The sequence below is a fragment of the Pleurodeles waltl genome, chromosome 3_1, assembly GCF_031143425.1.
Source record: "Pleurodeles waltl isolate 20211129_DDA chromosome 3_1, aPleWal1.hap1.20221129, whole genome shotgun sequence".
NCBI lineage: Eukaryota > Metazoa > Chordata > Amphibia > Caudata > Salamandridae > Pleurodeles > Pleurodeles waltl.
In genome coordinates this window covers 420,768,467-420,785,305 of record NC_090440.1, presented here as the reverse complement: position 1 = coordinate 420,785,305, position 16,839 = coordinate 420,768,467, and the positions used below count along the sequence as shown (strand labels likewise).

General features: G+C 46.9%; 1 protein-coding gene across 1 annotated transcript in view; it reads right to left on the bottom strand.

Moving 5' to 3' along the window:
• LOC138284184 (aminopeptidase Ey-like) overlaps nucleotides 1-16,839 on the bottom strand; it is a 663,484-nt gene that overhangs the window by 216,227 nt on the left and 430,418 nt on the right. The window contains exon 16 of the mRNA XM_069222683.1: nucleotides 1,773-1,864. Within this exon, the coding sequence (XP_069078784.1) occupies nucleotides 1,773-1,864 (92 nt within the window). The remainder of the gene's footprint in view (nucleotides 1-1,772; nucleotides 1,865-16,839) is intronic.

Below are 16,839 nucleotides of genomic sequence, written 5' to 3'. Positions count from 1 at the left end.
CGGTGTGGCTCTTGCTTGATATGCAGGCTACACATGGCAGTCTGCAGTCCCCTGTCACCTAGTTTTCCACTAGATGGACTAATCTGTTGCAATCTTGAACAAGCAGTGGGGCCCTGATTGCCGGAGCCTTCAAGTCATAAGGCTATCTTTACTCCTGCTTGTCCATGCCCCCCCAGCCACTGGCATGCTGGATGTTCACATTGTTTCAGCTGTCCCATGCTATATTTGCACAACATAGAGTAATGACACAATTTGGGGAATTTTGTGTAACAAGCGTAATGTGAAATTTATGAAATTACCTAATTTATGCTGTTATTGAAAGATTGCTGAGGTCTAGCAGTACCTGAACTTCCGCTGCTCAGCAGTAGTAACCAGTGGTCTTTTCCAGGTACCTCTGTTGCCATAACTTGAGCTACTCCTAACTGCAGGCAGCTGCTCTGCAACCCTAGTGTTTGCTTCACCATTCCTGAATCTCTGACCTGTGCCGAGAGGTATTGCAGTGGCTATCCACAGCATTTCCTGGTGCAGGATGTTCTATCCCATGGACCACACTGTATCATGAGACCCCGTGATCCAGAGCTGAATTAAGATCAGACAAGCTTGGGAAACTTTACAAGTAGCCGCTCACATTCTGGTTGTTCACTTTGTTCCTGTGATATAATTTTACTGCAAATGGCAGCAAAATTACACAACGTGGCACAACAAGGTGAATTTGGGAATTTTGTGCAACATGCAAAATGTGTAATTCCTGATATTACACTGCCACTGTTTAAATTTCATCACACTTACTTAACACACTTTTAAACTGAGCACTGAAAGCAGGTAGTTCATTTCATTAAAGAAAAGCAACAGTATGTGCCACTGTATGAAGCACCATCCTACTTTGCTCATACTATTTGGCAAATCTCATCTCTCAGGCAGTTGTGGCCCTCTTTTGTGGGAAAATAGTGAGATCCCTCCACAACAACATAAATAAATAATCACATTAACTCTTCTTACAGTCAGCGATGTTTTGAGCTCTTCTTCCTTCGAAGCCCCACACCACCCAAAACATTCAAATTAAATCTGGCCAGCCCTCTCACCCGCATTGCAGGGCACATTAAAAAGCCCTGTGGTGCAAGACAGTGCAGCAATAGATCTTGCTGCATTGTCCTGCACAACAGGAAAAGGGCAGAAATGCACTCACTATACAAGATATGGTGCATTTCTGTCCTTTCCCCCAGTGCTGGCACACAAATTGCTGCCTAGCACCAGCGGTGCAAGGGTGTCTGCACTGTCAGTGGGATGTCACCTTCCTGCATAAAAACAATTCAGAGAGGCATTTTTTTCTATGTGTACTGCAGAATGCAGCAGACTTGGAAAGTGGAAACAACAATGAGAAATAAAGATTTTTTTCCTCATTGTTCCTGCCCTGAGGAAGCACAAAGTTTTGACGCATTCCCAGGTTTACAGATTTGAGTAAATCTGTGAATGTGCCAAAACCCATGGATGTTGTGTGGGAACACTCACCACAATACCCATGGTACGCCTCCGTGACTCAGTGTAAAGTAAAGCAGTGACTTGCACTGCGTTACCTTACACCATACTTACAAAGCCATGAAAAGCCATGCAAAGGCAGCGCAAGGGGCTTGTAAATAAGCCCCCGGATGTACAAAATCCTGTTCTTCTTGCAGGCCAGTCAGTATAACATGCAGGCCTACTAGACCCTAATCATATTGATGGAGAAATCTTAGCAATAGTTGGAAAATGAGCATTTATCTTTTAAAACTTACTGTGCCATCGGTCCATCCGGAAGCACTGTCCAGTTATTTGTTAGCCTTTTAAAATGTTGGAACAATGGTTGTACTTGTTTCTTGAGATATTTCTGTTCAGAGAAAAACAAAACAAATAATGAGATATACTAATTTCATATGTTTTAAGTGTACAAGAGGTGTGAGTGACTTTGCAGCTATCACACATACAGGAAAATATTCAATATTTGCCTGAGATACTAGTAACAAAACATGCACTATGATGGAAGGACGGAAAGGTAGATTTCTGAGGTCTGTTTTGATAGTACAGCTGTCAAAGAGCTTTTGCTTGCACTTACAGTGCACTTTGCGCTCACACCTTCAGCCATCTGCTTTTTAAGACCAGTGACACTGTTAACCCCGTAGGTGTGTCTGTCTGCCAATGGCAGTGTCTCTGATCAGGGCCTGATCGCAGAAGAAAGGAGAGAAGAGAGAGAATTCAAATTGCAAATGGCAAGGTTAACAATTGAAGCTGAACAGGAGGAAACGAGGGCAGAGAGAAGCCAAAGAGGCTGAGAGTTGAAGCTGCAGCTGAGAGAGCCTTGGCTGAAAAGAAAACTTTGCTGGCTCATGAACTGAGTCTCAAGGAGCTGGATAGCAAGGCAAGAAAGTCTGAGACCAGCAGTGATGTGGCAGCATATATGCAGGACCTGTTGGGGAGAAAAATGTTGTATACCCAAAAATGTGGTGCCAAGTTTTGTGGTGGGAGATGACATTGATACGTGGTTGGCTGCCTATGAAGTTGCACTAAGGGCTCATGGGACCTCTGAGGAGCAATGAGGGGCGGCCTTGTAGTTTTATTTACCAGCAGTGGGGAGGGACAAACTCCTTACATTAGAATCACATGATACGAATGTCTATGCACCCCTGAACGCAGATTTACTGGCCAAGTTTGGGCTGACTCCTGAAAAATGCCATCAGAGGTTTAGGGACAGCACCAAAATTCCCACCCAGACTTGGGTAAACTGTTTTGATTTCTCCAATAAGGCACTGAATGGATGGGTGTGGGGCATCAAAGTAAATGATTACAAAGCATTATATGATTTGATTCTGAGAGAGCATATGCTCAACATTTGTTTTACAGAGTTGCACTAGCAATTAGAAGACAGTAAGCTGAGTGTCCAAAAATATATCTGGGGGGACACCCACAAACGTGGTCAGAGTTCCCAACAGAAAGATGAGGGGGGAGAAAAACGTAAACATAAGGAACTCTCAAAAGGCCCCCAAAACAATTCCCGGGGGGGGAGGGGTTGCTAACCATTACTCATATAAATTTGGGAAGAAGCCAGGGTACTTCAATAAGAAGATAGGGCAATTCATCCACAAATGCTTAGAGCGCTACCAGCATGAATACTCTAAGGGTGACTCCCGGTGTTTCAAGAGAGCACAGCCCACCACTGGAGGGCAGACACCTGGGTTGGCTTGTGTAGCGCTTGGGGGGTAAACAGTCCCAGTTAGTTTTGGGGGACACATAGAAGTGTCCCTAGTATCCCTGGGAGATAAGGAGATGCTGCCAAAAGCCCACATGCCTGCCAATACTTCCGAGTATAGGCAGTGGGCACCATTGATGGCCAAAGGGTGGAGGCTCTGCGTGTCACAGGAGCCAGTATGACTACTGTCAAGAGTCAGCTGGTGTCAGCAGAGCAGATAGTCCCCAATACATTCCCCTAGGTCATAGTAGCGGACAATCGCGAGAGTCACCTACCAGTGGCTCTGGTTCCCTTTGAGTGGGGCGGAGTCTCTGGTACTCTAAAAGTAGCTGTGAGTCCTGCCATGCCTGTAGATTGTCTGTCAGGCAATGATCTTGAGCATACTGTCAGGAAAGAGGTAGAGCTCAGATCCCACTTGGAGATGTTAGGTTTGCCTGAGTGGTTCTGCATGACCACAAGGTCCATGGCTGCCCGGGTAGGGAGACAAGGGCGTCTGGAGCCTGGAACAATGGCCCAGACAGCTGCACAGAGGAAGGGCAAGAGGCGCGGGTAACCCGCCTCAGATATGGGCAACCTGCCTGAACTTGCTGGCTGGCAAGTAGAGGGTGGGCCAACCAGGAAAGAGTTCTGCAAGGCACTAAAAGAATGCCCTACACATGAGGGTCTCAGGCAACAGGCCACAGCCCAAGCAGCTGGTGAAGCCTTTGGCGATCACCATATCTACTGGGAGAATGATCTCCTTTACAGTGAGCTTAAGGCTCCGGCCATTGGGGCAGCATGTGTGCTGGTTGCCCCCCAGTGTTACCGGGCCTTCCTACTGGGTCTGGCTCACAACATTCCCCTGGCAGGACATTTTGGCCAAGACAAGACCTTTGCCAGGCTTGTCACCCACTTCCATTGGCCTAGAATGCGGGTAGCCTCGGATAATTTCTGCAGGAGCTGCCCCACCTTCCAGGCTAGTGGAAAGACAGGAAAAAGCCTTAAGGACCCGCGGAACCCACTCCCTGTCATTGGCACCCCCTTTGAAAGGGTGGGCATCAACGTCATTGGTCCCCTGGACCCTAAAACTGCCTTGGGCAACAGGGTTTTCCTGGTTTTGGTGGACCATGCCACCCGCTACCCAGAGGCAATGATAGGTACATTATATTGCTCAATTATTGAAAACCATTTGTGGGAAAACAGGGCTGATTGCAGAGGCCCCCTAACTTTTTGCCCCCATTTTCCACTTTATGCTGGTGTTTTCCTGACTCTGATGGTGCCCTGGGTACTGCTAACCAGTCCCAGGGCCTGTGCTCTGTGTAAAATGGATATGCAAAATAGGCTAATTATAATTGGCTAAGTTAACCTACCTATAAGTCCCTAGTATATGGTAGGGCATGTAGGTTTAGGGACCACAGCATAGGTGGTGCACACCTAGGTGCACTGCTGAGGTGCCCAGTGTCATTTTAAAAGCAAGCCTGCCTTGCTGGCTGCTTTTAAATTAAAGTTATATGCAAATTCGACTTTGGATTTAAAGGTACTTCCAAAGTCTTAAACTACCTTATTTTTACATATAAGTCATCCCTAAGGTGTGCCCTATGTGCCCCTAGGGCTGGGTGCCATGTAACTATAAGCAGGGACTTTATAAAAATAGATTTATAAGCCCTGGTGAGGTAAAAACAGCCAAATTCGTTTTTCCCTCATGGAAGTAAATGGCCTTCATAGGCTAGAATGGGCAGACTTTATTTTAAATTTTAAAGTCTCCTTAAATGTTACATATCAAGAATTTGGTATCAAATTGATTGTTGTAATAAATCCCACAACTTCCAGTTGTTGGATTTAATATAACTTGTCCAGGTAAAAAGTTTAGACTTTACCTAAAAAGTTGCCAATTTCAGCTCTGCATTGTTTTTGCTGCTGTGCTCTGATTGGCCAGCCTGCAGCAGCTTCTGCCAGGCTGCCTTGATTAGGTGTGAAGTGGCCTGGCTTCACACAAAGGAATGTGCTTGGGGGAGAGAATCTCCCCTCAGCAGATGGTGAGGCAGGAAGGGGGAGGGCTGCCAAACTGGTCTTCAAAGGCAGAGAAGGACATTTGCAGCACCCAGCAACACCCCCACATCCTGCAACCCCAGACAATTAGGTGCCCCCTTGATTAGATTAGGAGAGGGCAGGAGAGGGGTGTGTTTATGATTTTTAGCCACACCAGTGGGTGGGCTCAGCCAGATGTAACCTCCAAAAATCAGATTCATCCATGTTGGATTTTTAGAGACTGTTGCCTTCTGGGATGGATTTTTGCCACACTTCCCAGGAAGTGGTCATCACAGGGGGGCGACCCTGTCCCTGATTGGAGAACCAGGGCCCCCCTGCTTTTCACCCAGGAGCAAGGATAAAACTGGCAGACCTGCACCCACGCCTCAGATCCCCTCCAGAATTCAACAAGAAAGGAACTAAAGAAGAAGAAGGACTGCCCTGCTGGACCCCTGGCCTGCACCTGGACCCTGCACTCAGAAGGACTGCACCAGCTGCACACTTGGGCTTCACCACAAGAAGGATTTTGTCTGGCTTCAACTGGTTCAAGGAGGGACACCCTGTTTGCTACAGGTGAAAAATTGCTAAACCAGAGTCCCCTGCACCAACTCCTGAAGAAAGCGACCAGCTGACCACTGTCCAGTGGCCAAAAAGGAGTTTGCGCCAGGTGCATTCTGGGAGTTGAAGTCCGCACCCCCTAAGGACCATCACAGAACTTCTGGACCCTTGGGGTGAGCTGTGGACCCCAAAAGAACCTTAAAAGAACATCTGGGTGAAGCCCCAGAAGTTTGGAAAAGATTTGAGAATTTGTGGAAAAAAGCTCCAGAGAGGGACCGACCCGCCGCGGAAATTCTAGCCGGCTTGCCTCAACCGCGACCCGGCCTGACTTCGTGGTTCGTCCCGGTAAAGAAAAACAACCAAAAAAGAGACTAAGTCCGAACGTAAAAAGTTGACCGGGACCTCCCAGCCATCGTATCCGAGAAGGGCTCCATGGACGTCGGATCAAGATCCAGGTTTACCCCGGTCGAAGGATTTTCATCTCGAAAAAACGACTAAGTCCGAAGGTAAAAGTCTCCACCGAGGAAACCCACATCGCGTATCCGGACAAGGGCTCCAGGAGGTCGGATTCAACTGGCAGGTTCGTCCCGGTGAAGAAAAACTTCAAAATAAAGACTAAGTCAGAAGGTAACTTTTTAACCGAGGCCTCCCGCGACCTGTAGCCGAGCAGGGCTCCATCGTGGTCGGCCTGAAAGTTTGACTTTGCCCCGGTCGAGGTGCAACCAGATGACCCGATTGGCGCTTTTTGTTTCTAAGCGCTAGAAAAGTAATAATTCTTTAAAAATTCATATCTCCGGTTCCCCTGAACCGATTTTAATCGTTTTTGTGTCATTTTAAAGATAAAAATATAAACTATTTTTATAAATTGGTTTTGGAATTTTAAACTGTTTCCTGTGTTTTATTTAATTACTGTTTTGTGATATTTGAATGCTTTACACTTTGTCTTCTAAGTTAAGCCTTGACGCTCGATGCCAAGCTACCAAGGGTAGAGCTGGAATTAATTTACTGAGACCTAACTGTACCTATGTGGAGGTTAGTGGCTTGTTGCTAGGTGTAGGTACCTACCTGCCCTACCAATAACCCATTTTCCAACATAATTGGAAGCAGCGACGGGATCCTGTACTTGTGTTCAATATCACGTTACAGTTTTAGGTAAAACAAATTAAAAATCCTTTAAATTGTCCTAGTGCAAAAATTGTTTTTAATTTTTAATTTGGATTAATTTCAATTATTGAATTTTTGTAATTTTTCTAAATTCTTGTTTCCAATTTTTGCAAAAAGTTTTTGTTGACACAAAACTAGGGAACCATGGAGCTTGATCTGGCTAGCCTACCCACACTGACAGTAGTCCAGCTTAGGGGGTTGTGTGTTGAAAGAGGGTTGCCTGCAACCACTGATCTCAGGAAGCAAATCCTGATCACATCCCTGACAGCATGGGCTGAGGCCCAAGAGGTAGAGTCAGAAGAAGCTCCAGAGGAGGGAGAAAGAAGGGAGGATGCAAGCTCTAACCACTCAGGGGAGGGAAGGCATCTGACCCTAAGTGAGGACGAGGAAGAACAGTCCTCAGTAGATACAGTCACTAGGGGCAGGCCCAAAGCTAGTGGTGGGAAGGGGGTCCTTTCAGGAGGAGAGAACCCATCCATCAGAGAAAGAGAGCTGGAGGCCCAGCTAGCATACATAGCTTTGGAAGCAGAGAAGCTGGCCCTAGAAAAGAAAAAGTGGGCATACAAAGAGAAAAGAGATGGAAGCAGCGATAAAGAAGCTGAGGTGTCCATGGGTGGGGGAGTTTGCCCCAGATTACCCAAAGGGGTGGTTCCTGCTTATGTAGAGGGGGATGACATAGATAAGTGGCTGGGGGCCTTTGAGAGGGCACTCCAAATGAGAAGGGTTAGGCCTCAATACTGGGGTTCCCTTTTGTGGGAGTTGGTCCCCAACTCAGGGAGGGATAGGCTTCTGACCTTAAGGGGGGAGGAGGCAGATTCATACCCTAGTATGAAGAGGTGCTTAGCCAAGAAGTTTGGTCTGACCCCAGAGCAATATAGAATGAAGTTCAGGGACACCCAGAAGGTCAGTACCCAGTCTTGGGTTGACTTTGTGGACATTTCACTAAAGGCACTAGAGGGCTGGATTATTGGCAACAAAGTAAATACTTATGAGGGGTTATACAATCTGATCATGAGAGAGCACATCTTGACCAATTGTATCCAAGAAAGGTTACGCCAGCATCTAGTGGACTCTAAGCAGACCAACCCTAGAGAGCTAGGGGAGGCAGCTGATGAGTGGTTGGGAACCAGGGTGGTTGTCAAGTCCCAGGGGGGAGACTCCAAGAAGGGGGGGACAGGTCCCCAAAAACCTAAGGAGGGAGGTGGTAAGCCCACCACAGAGACTCCCTCTGTACCCCAGAACCCTAAGAAGGAGGAGAGTAAATCCCACTCTGACCAGCAGAGACAGTTAGACCCAGGGTTAAAAAAGCTCTTGGACAGTAGGGCTTGCTTTGACTGTCAGCAGACAGGTCACTTCAGAGGAGATGCAGCCTGTCCAAAGAAGGTGGTTAGCACTGGGCTGTCCAGTGTAGCCATAGAGGAGGATTCCTCAGATGATGAAGTCCTCCTAGCATTGAGCTGGGAGACAGGACCAGATGGTAAGCTGGTGATCCCTGAGGGTGGGAGTAGGTACTTCCACCACATTCAAGTGAATGGGATCCCTACCACTGGCCTGAGAGACACCGGTGCCAGTCACACTATAGTGAGTGACCGGTTAGTGACCCCAGACATGTAGGTCCCAGGAAAGACAAAGAAAGTCAGGATAGCCACAGGGGAGGTCACCTCCAAACCTGTAGCCATAGTGCCCCTAGAGAGGGAGGGTATCCTTGACTGGATTAGGGTGGTAGTCAGTGCTGACCTTCCCCTAGATTGTATCCTGGGCAATGACCTCCCAGAGGTGAGTCTGGTCACAGATGGGGTGGTCGCTCAGGGCGCCCCCCCAAACCAAAGTCCTGGGGAGTCAGTCCCTACAGTTAGGAGACAGGGGTCCCCAAGAAAAGGAAAGAAGAAAAGGAAGGGTAGGCCACTCTTAAAGAGAGTTCCAGGGAGCCAAAGGCCTTCTGCCCCAGTAGGGGGGGAGCCCAGAGTTGGCACTGGTGAGGCCTCCCCTGACCCCAAGGAAGTCCTGAGTAGTCAGGCAGCTGTCCAGATGCAAGGTGTTGCCCCTGCACTGACAGAAGGGAGAGTGGAAGGAGGGTGTCTGCCACAGGAGGTGGTAGCCCCCCACTCTAGACAGCAAGAGGGGTGCCAGGACCCCAAAGATGCCCCTAAAGCAGCTCAGCCACCTGTCAGTGGAGAGCTTAGGGTGTGGTTCTGGGTACTGACAGCTGTCAGTAGCCTCTGCTGGGTGCTAGCCTTCCTGGCAGCACTGTACTTGGCCTGGGAGGCAGACCCCAGGGCCAATAGCAAAGTAGGCCCCCAGACCCTATTGGTCATGGTGGGGTTGCTCAAGTGTTGGGTGACCTCTTTGGGTAAGCTAGGTGTTGCCTTAGCAAAGTTTGGAGTAGGGGAGGTGGGCACCTCACTACCCAAGTTGGCAGAGAGAGAGGAGGAAGACCCCCCTAGAGGGAAGTTTCAGTTTGAATTGGGTCCTTTTACTGTTGGGATGGCTTCACTACCCAGAGGGAGTGACCCTGACAGGAGGATGTAAGGCAGAGTAGGCCCTGCAAAGGGACAGCCAGTTTTCTTCACTGTCTTCCTCGCCTAACAAGCCAGGAAGACTCTCCCAGGGTTGGGCTGAGTCTCCTGGGCGTGTGGGCTGGGGGGGGGGGTTGTGTGGGAAAACAGGGCTGATTGCAGAGGCCCCCTAACTTTTTGCCCCCATTTTCCACTTTATGCTGGTGTTTTCCTGACTCTGATGGTGCCCTGGGTACTGCTAACCAGTCCCAGGGCCTGTGCTCTGTGTAAAATGGATATGCAAATTAGGCTAATTATAATTGGCTAAGTTAACCTACCTATAAGTCCCTAGTATATGGTAGGGCATGTAGGTTTAGGGACCACAGCATAGGTGGTGCACACCTAGGTGCACTGCTGAGGTGCCCAGTGTCATTTTAAAAGCAAGCCTGCCTTGCTGGCTGCTTTTAAATTAAAGTTATATGCAAATTCGACTTTGGAATTAAAGGTACTTCCAAAGTCTTAAACTACCTTATTTTTACATATAAGTCACCCCTAAGGTGTGCCCTATGTGCCCCTAGGGCTGGGTGCCATGTAACTATAAGCAGGGACTTTATAAAAATAGATTTATAAGCCCTGGTGAGGTAAAAACAGCCAAATTCGTTTTTCCCTCATGGAAGTAAATGGCCTTCATAGGCTAGAATGGGCAGACTTTATTTTAAATTTTAAAGTCTCCTTAAATGTTACATACCAAGAATTTGGTATCAAATTGATTGTTGTAATAAATCCCACAACTTCCAGTTGTTGGATTTAATATAACTTGTCCAGGTAAAAAGTTTAGACTTTACCTAAAAAGTTGCCAATTTCAGCTCTGCATTGTTTTTGCTGCTGTGCTCTGATTGGCCAGCCTGCAGCAGCTTCTGCCAGGCTGCCTTGATTAGGTGTGAAGTGGCCTGGCTTCACACAAAGGAATGTGCTTGGGGGAGAGAATCTCCCCTCAGCAGATGGTGAGGCAGGAAGGGGGAGGGCTGCCAAACTGGTCTTCAAAGGCAGAGAAGGACATTTGCAGCACCCAGCAACACCCCCACATCCTGCAACCCCAGACAATTAGGTGCCCCCTTGATTAGATTAGGAGAGGGCAGGAGAGGGGTGTGTTTATGATTTTTAGCCACACCAGTGGGTGGGCTCAGCCAGATGTAACCTCCAAAAATCAGATTCATCCATGTTGGATTTTTAGAGACTGTTGCCTTCTGGGATGGATTTTTGCCACACTTCCCAGGAAGTGGTCATCACAGGGGGACGACCCTGTCCCTGATTGGAGAACCAGGGCCCCCCTGCTTTTCACCCAGGAGCAAGGATAAAACTGGCAGACCTGCACCCACGCCTCAGATCCCCTCCAGAATTCAACAAGAAAGGAACTAAAGAAGAAGAAGGACTGCCCTGCTGGACCCCTGGCCTGCACCTGGACCCTGCACTCAGAAGGACTGCACCAGCTGCACACTTGGGCTTCACCACAAGAAGGATTTTGTCTGGCTTCAACTGGTTCAAGGAGGGACTCCCTGTTTGCTACAGGTGAAAAATTGCTAAATCAGAGTCCCCTGCACCAACTCCTGAAGAAAGCGACCAGCTGACCACTGTCCAGTGGCCAAAAAGGAGTTTGCGCCAGGTGCATTCTGGGTGTTGAAGTCCGCACCCCCCAAGGACCATCACAGAACTTCTGGACCCTTGGGGTGAGCTGTGGACCCCAAAAGAACCTTAAAAGAACATCTGGGTGAAGCCCCAGAAGTTTGGAAAAGATTTGAGAATTTTTGGAAAAAAGCTCCAGAGAGGGACCGACCCGCCGCGGAAATTCTAGCCGGCTTGCCTCAACCGCGACCCGGCCTGACTTCGTGGTTCGTCCCGGTAAAGAAAAACAACCAAAAAAGAGACTAAGTCCGAACGTAAAAAGTTGACCGGGACCTCCCAGCCATCGTATCCGAGAAGGGCTCCATGGACGTCGGATCAAGATCCAGGTTTACCCCGGTCGAAGGATTTTCATCTCGAAAAAACGACTAAGTCCGAAGGTAAAAGTCTCCACCGAGGAAACCCACATCGCGTATCCGGACAAGGGCTCCAGGAGGTCGGATTCAACTGGCAGGTTCGTCCCGGTGAAGAAAAACTTCAAAATAAAGACTAAGTCAGAAGGTAACTTTTTAACCGAGGCCTCCCGCGACCTGTAGCCGAGCAGGGCTCCATCGCGGTCGGCCTGAAAGTTTGACTTTGCCCCGGTCGAGGTGCAACCAGATGACCCGATTGGCGCTTTTTGTTTCTAAGCGCTAGAAAAGTAATAATTCTTTAAAAATTCATATCTCCGGTTCCCCTGAACCGATTTTAATCGTTTTTGTGTCATTTTAAAGATAAAAATATAAACTATTTTTATAAATTGGTTTTGGATTTTTAAACTGTTTCCTGTGTTTTATTTAATTACTGTTTTGTGATATTTGAATGCTTTACACTTTGTCTCCTAAGTTAAGCCTTGACGCTCGATGCCAAGCTACCAAGGGTAGAGCTGGGATTAATTTACTGAGACCTAACTGTACCTATGTGGAGGTTAGTGGCTTGTTGCTAGGTGTAGGTACCTACCTGCCCTACCAATAACCCATTTTCCAACACCATTGCAATATAAAACAAACGTACTACAAATATAAAATTAACACTTGATAATGAAAAGTTAAAAGCTAAACAGCTCAAAATAATTTCTAACCAAAATAAATGTTTGAGTTCAATCTTTAAGAACTAACCTGCAGCAATTTTTCCAAGTCCGCTTTGTTCAATTTCTTACGGAGCAGTTGTAGATATTTTACCCCCATACAGCAAAATGAAACTGACCTGCCCTTGAGCCATAATATTACCACCGGTCTACATGAGCAGATATTATTAGCTATAAAATCATGTTTTATGAACTTTCTTCTTAACAGACCTAAAGCCGGACAAATACAAAAGGCATGCAGCAAAGATTCTTGATTATAGCTGCATAGGCTGCAGTTTTGGTCCATATGCTGGCCTTTCCAGGAAGGACGATCTTCTTTGGTGTCGAAGAAACACATACGGTACAACAGGAATTGATGTTTGGTGTGAACAGAAAATTGGACAGCCAATTACCCCTGTAGGGACAATGTTGACTAGGACCCCAGGACTGCCCAGGCATGCCGTCTTTTGGCCAGAATGGCTTTATCTGTGATAAGCGAGAGTGAGCGAACAGTAAAGTTAACTAATCTGTTAAATTCGGTCTTCCCAATGTTACGTTTCCAGACTTCTAATAATAACCTGGCTTAGGTAGCTTCCCCATGTTCCTTTCATTTACCAAGTTGCTTCGCCTGCACTTCTTGACAGCAGGAGTGGAGTATGGAAGAATCCTCTGCCGCACGTAACTTTCATGATGCTTTAAGGAAGGCGTCCTGTTGCTTGAAACTTAGATTTTTTTAAGCCCATCTCCAGTCTAACCTGTGCCGGGGAGGAACTTTTCGGGATGTTAAAAAAGGCCTTGTATGTTTTAACCTGACTGTTCCTCAGAGTATCGATCTTGTGGCCCTTCAATATTTCGGACCCGTAGGAGATGGCTGGAAGTAGCTGTGCAGAAATGATTTTTAATAAATGGGACCAGTTAGAGCAATCCAGCTTCTTTTTGAGCAGGTTAAAACTATATCTTAGTGATTGGCCTTTGCCTTGATTAACAGTAATTGGCACTTCCATTTCAGGCGTGGTTCAAGATGGACTCCTAGATATTTGTACGACTGCACCATTTCCACTTTTTTCTCTCCCAGGTATAAATTGAATTGTTTATAATTTGCCCCAAGGAACCCTATCAATTTAGTTTTATCCAGATTAATTTCTAGGCCTTGCTTGGCCAAAAAGATGTTAAGTGCTGATAAAATTTGTTGCAAACCATGGGGGGTATGGCTCAGCAGGACAATGTCACCTGCATATTATAAGCACCCAATTTTCTCTGAACCCAGTGCCGGGAGAAGACTATTCACTTGTGCTAACATGCCATCAAGGTCTGCCACGTATAGATTAAAGAGAATTGGTGCCAAAACACAACCTTGCTTTAGGCCAGATTTTGTAGGTATTCTATTTGTTAATCTTAAACCATATCTGATTTTAATCTGGAGCCAGGTATCAGTGTAGAGATCTGTAATGGCCCTCAGTAGGTTGTTGGGAATACCCCATTTAGCCACCTGAGCCCACAACCTTTCCCTGGGAACCTGGTCAAAGGCTGATTTGAGGGCAATGAAACATGCATAGAGGCCTAGCTTCTTGCGACTGGCTTTTTCCACTATAAGTAAAGTGCAATGAAATTTTATGTCATTCCCATGCCTGCCCTGAAGCCTGTTTGAAGCCTCGGGAGTAGCTTATTTTCATCAGCCCAGGCTTGAAGATGCTGCAGCAAACATAAGCTGTATAGCTTGGCTTCTAGATCAGTGAGGGCTATCAGACTATAATTTGAAGTGAGAGTGGGATCTCCGCTTTTATGGATGGTGTGTATTATACTGCCTCTCCAAGATTATGGGATCCGGATGAAGTGGACGATAGAGTTGAAGAGTGGCAGAAAGTATTGTGCCCAGTATACTGGGTCAGCTTTGAAGATTGCATTCGGAAGTCCATTTGGCCCAGCTGCCCCTTCGAACTTCAGTTTTTTGATCAGATCGACTAGTTGCATTAGCTTCCAAACTTACTTTTGATCATCCTTTTCGGCGGTGTCTAAGATCCTACCCTCATCTTGGAGATTTAGTAATTGATTATTGCTTGTCGATGGTTCAAACACCTTCACTTTTGGAAGAAACTTGGCTCTGCTTTTTGACGGCTTGGTTGTTAGCCCATGCAGACTACTGACATGGCTCACCCAGGCTGCTTGAGTTATCCCATAATTGTGACGTCTGCTTTTCCCCACTGCCAGGTTGTTCACCAACCCCCAAAAGAGTTTGCTGTTTGACATTCGGCTTGCCCATAATAATGTTGACCATGCATGTTCCTGATAGCTTCTTTCTGATGCTATCCCTTTCTCACACCATTTCAATCTCTTAAGATTAAACAACTCTGGAGGACTCATTAAATCATTTGAGGGCTGTAGCAACTCGGGTTTATATGCTAGTTTCAATGTTTGTGGAAAATCATCGCTTTCAGCTAGAAAATTCCTTACCAGTGCCCTTGAAGAGGAATTTATGAGGGTGTAATTGATGGTTGAACTTTTTTTCCCACTTACAAAGGTAATAGATGCCGGAAAGTCCTTTTCACTGTTTCCATTTAGTAAGGATAGACCTTGTTTCTCTAGCTGATGTCTGTGGGTGTTTACACCCTGGTTCTTTGCATTTCCTCCTTTTGAGGACAATAGATTAAGATTGAAATCCCCACTAATGATGAGTGCCGTCTCCTGGTATTGTCTCAGTATGGTTTTGATTAATTCACCCAGAGTTTCCAATTCCCCCCCCCATAAGTGTTTTTTTGGGTAAATGTACACATTTATAAGGATTAGATCTAGTTGGCTGCACATTGGTTGCCTGGATCCAGTTTGACTCTATAGCGATTGAGGTTTTGTGGCATATAAGGGCAGTGGAAATCAAGGTTGCTAGACCTTCCTTTGCATGGCCGTATTTGCTATTGGACCTTGCTGGAATGCATAAGGCGTTGTACCTGGACACCGCAATTAGCTCTGTGCACCAGGTTTCTTGGAGTAGGATAATATTGTATTCCTGAAAAAAGGATTGTACTTGTTGACCATGTAGAAGCATATGAATACAATGGACGTTCCATGAACAAATTTTAACATATGGACTAACTGCACCCTGGTTCCTGATCTTTTGACTGCTGTCAGGGACATTTTTGCAAAATAGAAGGGTAAGATTTTTTGGAGACCCAAAATATGTGGCCTATTCCTGTTCTGCCATCATGTTTCACAACTAATAAGTTTCGCCTTGCCAAATGGATTGTATCTGCCTCTATCGCCCCTCTTATCACTGATTTATTACAGTTCTTGGTGGCCCGCAGTGGACCTGGGTAGCGAGGACGGTCTATTTGACGTAGTTCAATGCCCCATGATAAAAAAGTGTCGGAGTATGATATTAGTTGATTCACATGGCGTGCTGTAGACCAAGTCCAAGTGGTGACTGTGGCCTCTCGATCGCTCCCAAGTGGATGGGGTTTAAATTCAACCGAGAGCAGGTCCACCGATGAGATCTGAGATAGGCTTCTTATTTCCCCAATCAATTTAAGAATGTTTCCTCTATTCAGGGTGTCAAAATTTCCCTCTGATTTAAAATGGGGAATGAAAAGTATTTTATGCACCTCTAAGGGCGTCGCCGCCAATGAGACATTTGTAAATACTTCATTGCTCTGGGTCGAGCGTTTATAATCTGTATCCAGTTGATGCTGCGGCACGTAGTTTGACTGCGTGCTGCGAACAGTGACTGCACCGGTGGTGACCAGAGCCCTGAAGGGAATATTTACCCGTGTTGGGTTCCCAAAGGAGGTTGTGCCTGACAGAGGCACAAACTTCATGTCAGTGTACATGAAGTCCATGTGGGACGAGTGTGTGGTAACCTACTGGTTTACCACCCCGTACCATCCTCAATCCAATGGGCTTGTTGAGAGATTCCACAAGACCCTAAAAGGCATTGATGGGAGATTCCACAAAACCCTAAAAGGCATTGTCACTGGCCTACCTGAGGGCATGAGGCGTAAGTGGGACTTCTTCTTGCCATGCCTTCTCTTCGCTTATAGGGAAGTGCCCCAGAAAGGGGTGGGGTTCAGCGACTTTGAGCTTCTCGATGGTCATACTGTCAGGGGACCACTAAGTATAGAAAAGAGGGCTGCGAGGAAGCTCCCAAGACACCTCCCCAGGATGTGGTCAGCTGCATGCTGGTTCTCCGCAACCAAATCCAACACTTCTGGAAGCAGGCCAAAAGTAACCTTGAGGCCAGTCAAGAGGTGATGAAGTAGTGGTATGACCAGAAGGCCACTCTGGTCGAATTCTCACCTGGAGACAAAGTTTGGGTAATGGAGCCAGTAGAGCCTGGAGCTCTACAGGACCACTGGACTGGTCCGTTTGAGATCAAGGAACGGAAGGGGGAGGCCACTTACCTAGTGGACCTCAAGACCCCTAGACACCCCCTAAGGGTTCTCCACCACAACCAACTCAAGCCTAATTTTGAGAAGTCTGCGGTCAGTATGCTCCTTGTGACAGATGAGGGCAAAGAAGAGGAGAGTGAACCTCTCCCCAACCTCCTCTCTGCCATAGAAGGTGATGGGTCAGTGGAGGGTGTCAATCTCTCTGACTCCCTGACTCTAGATCAGAGAGGAGACTGCTACGAGTTGTTGGAGCAGTTCTCTTCCCTGTTTTCCCTTACTTCTGGACTCACCCAC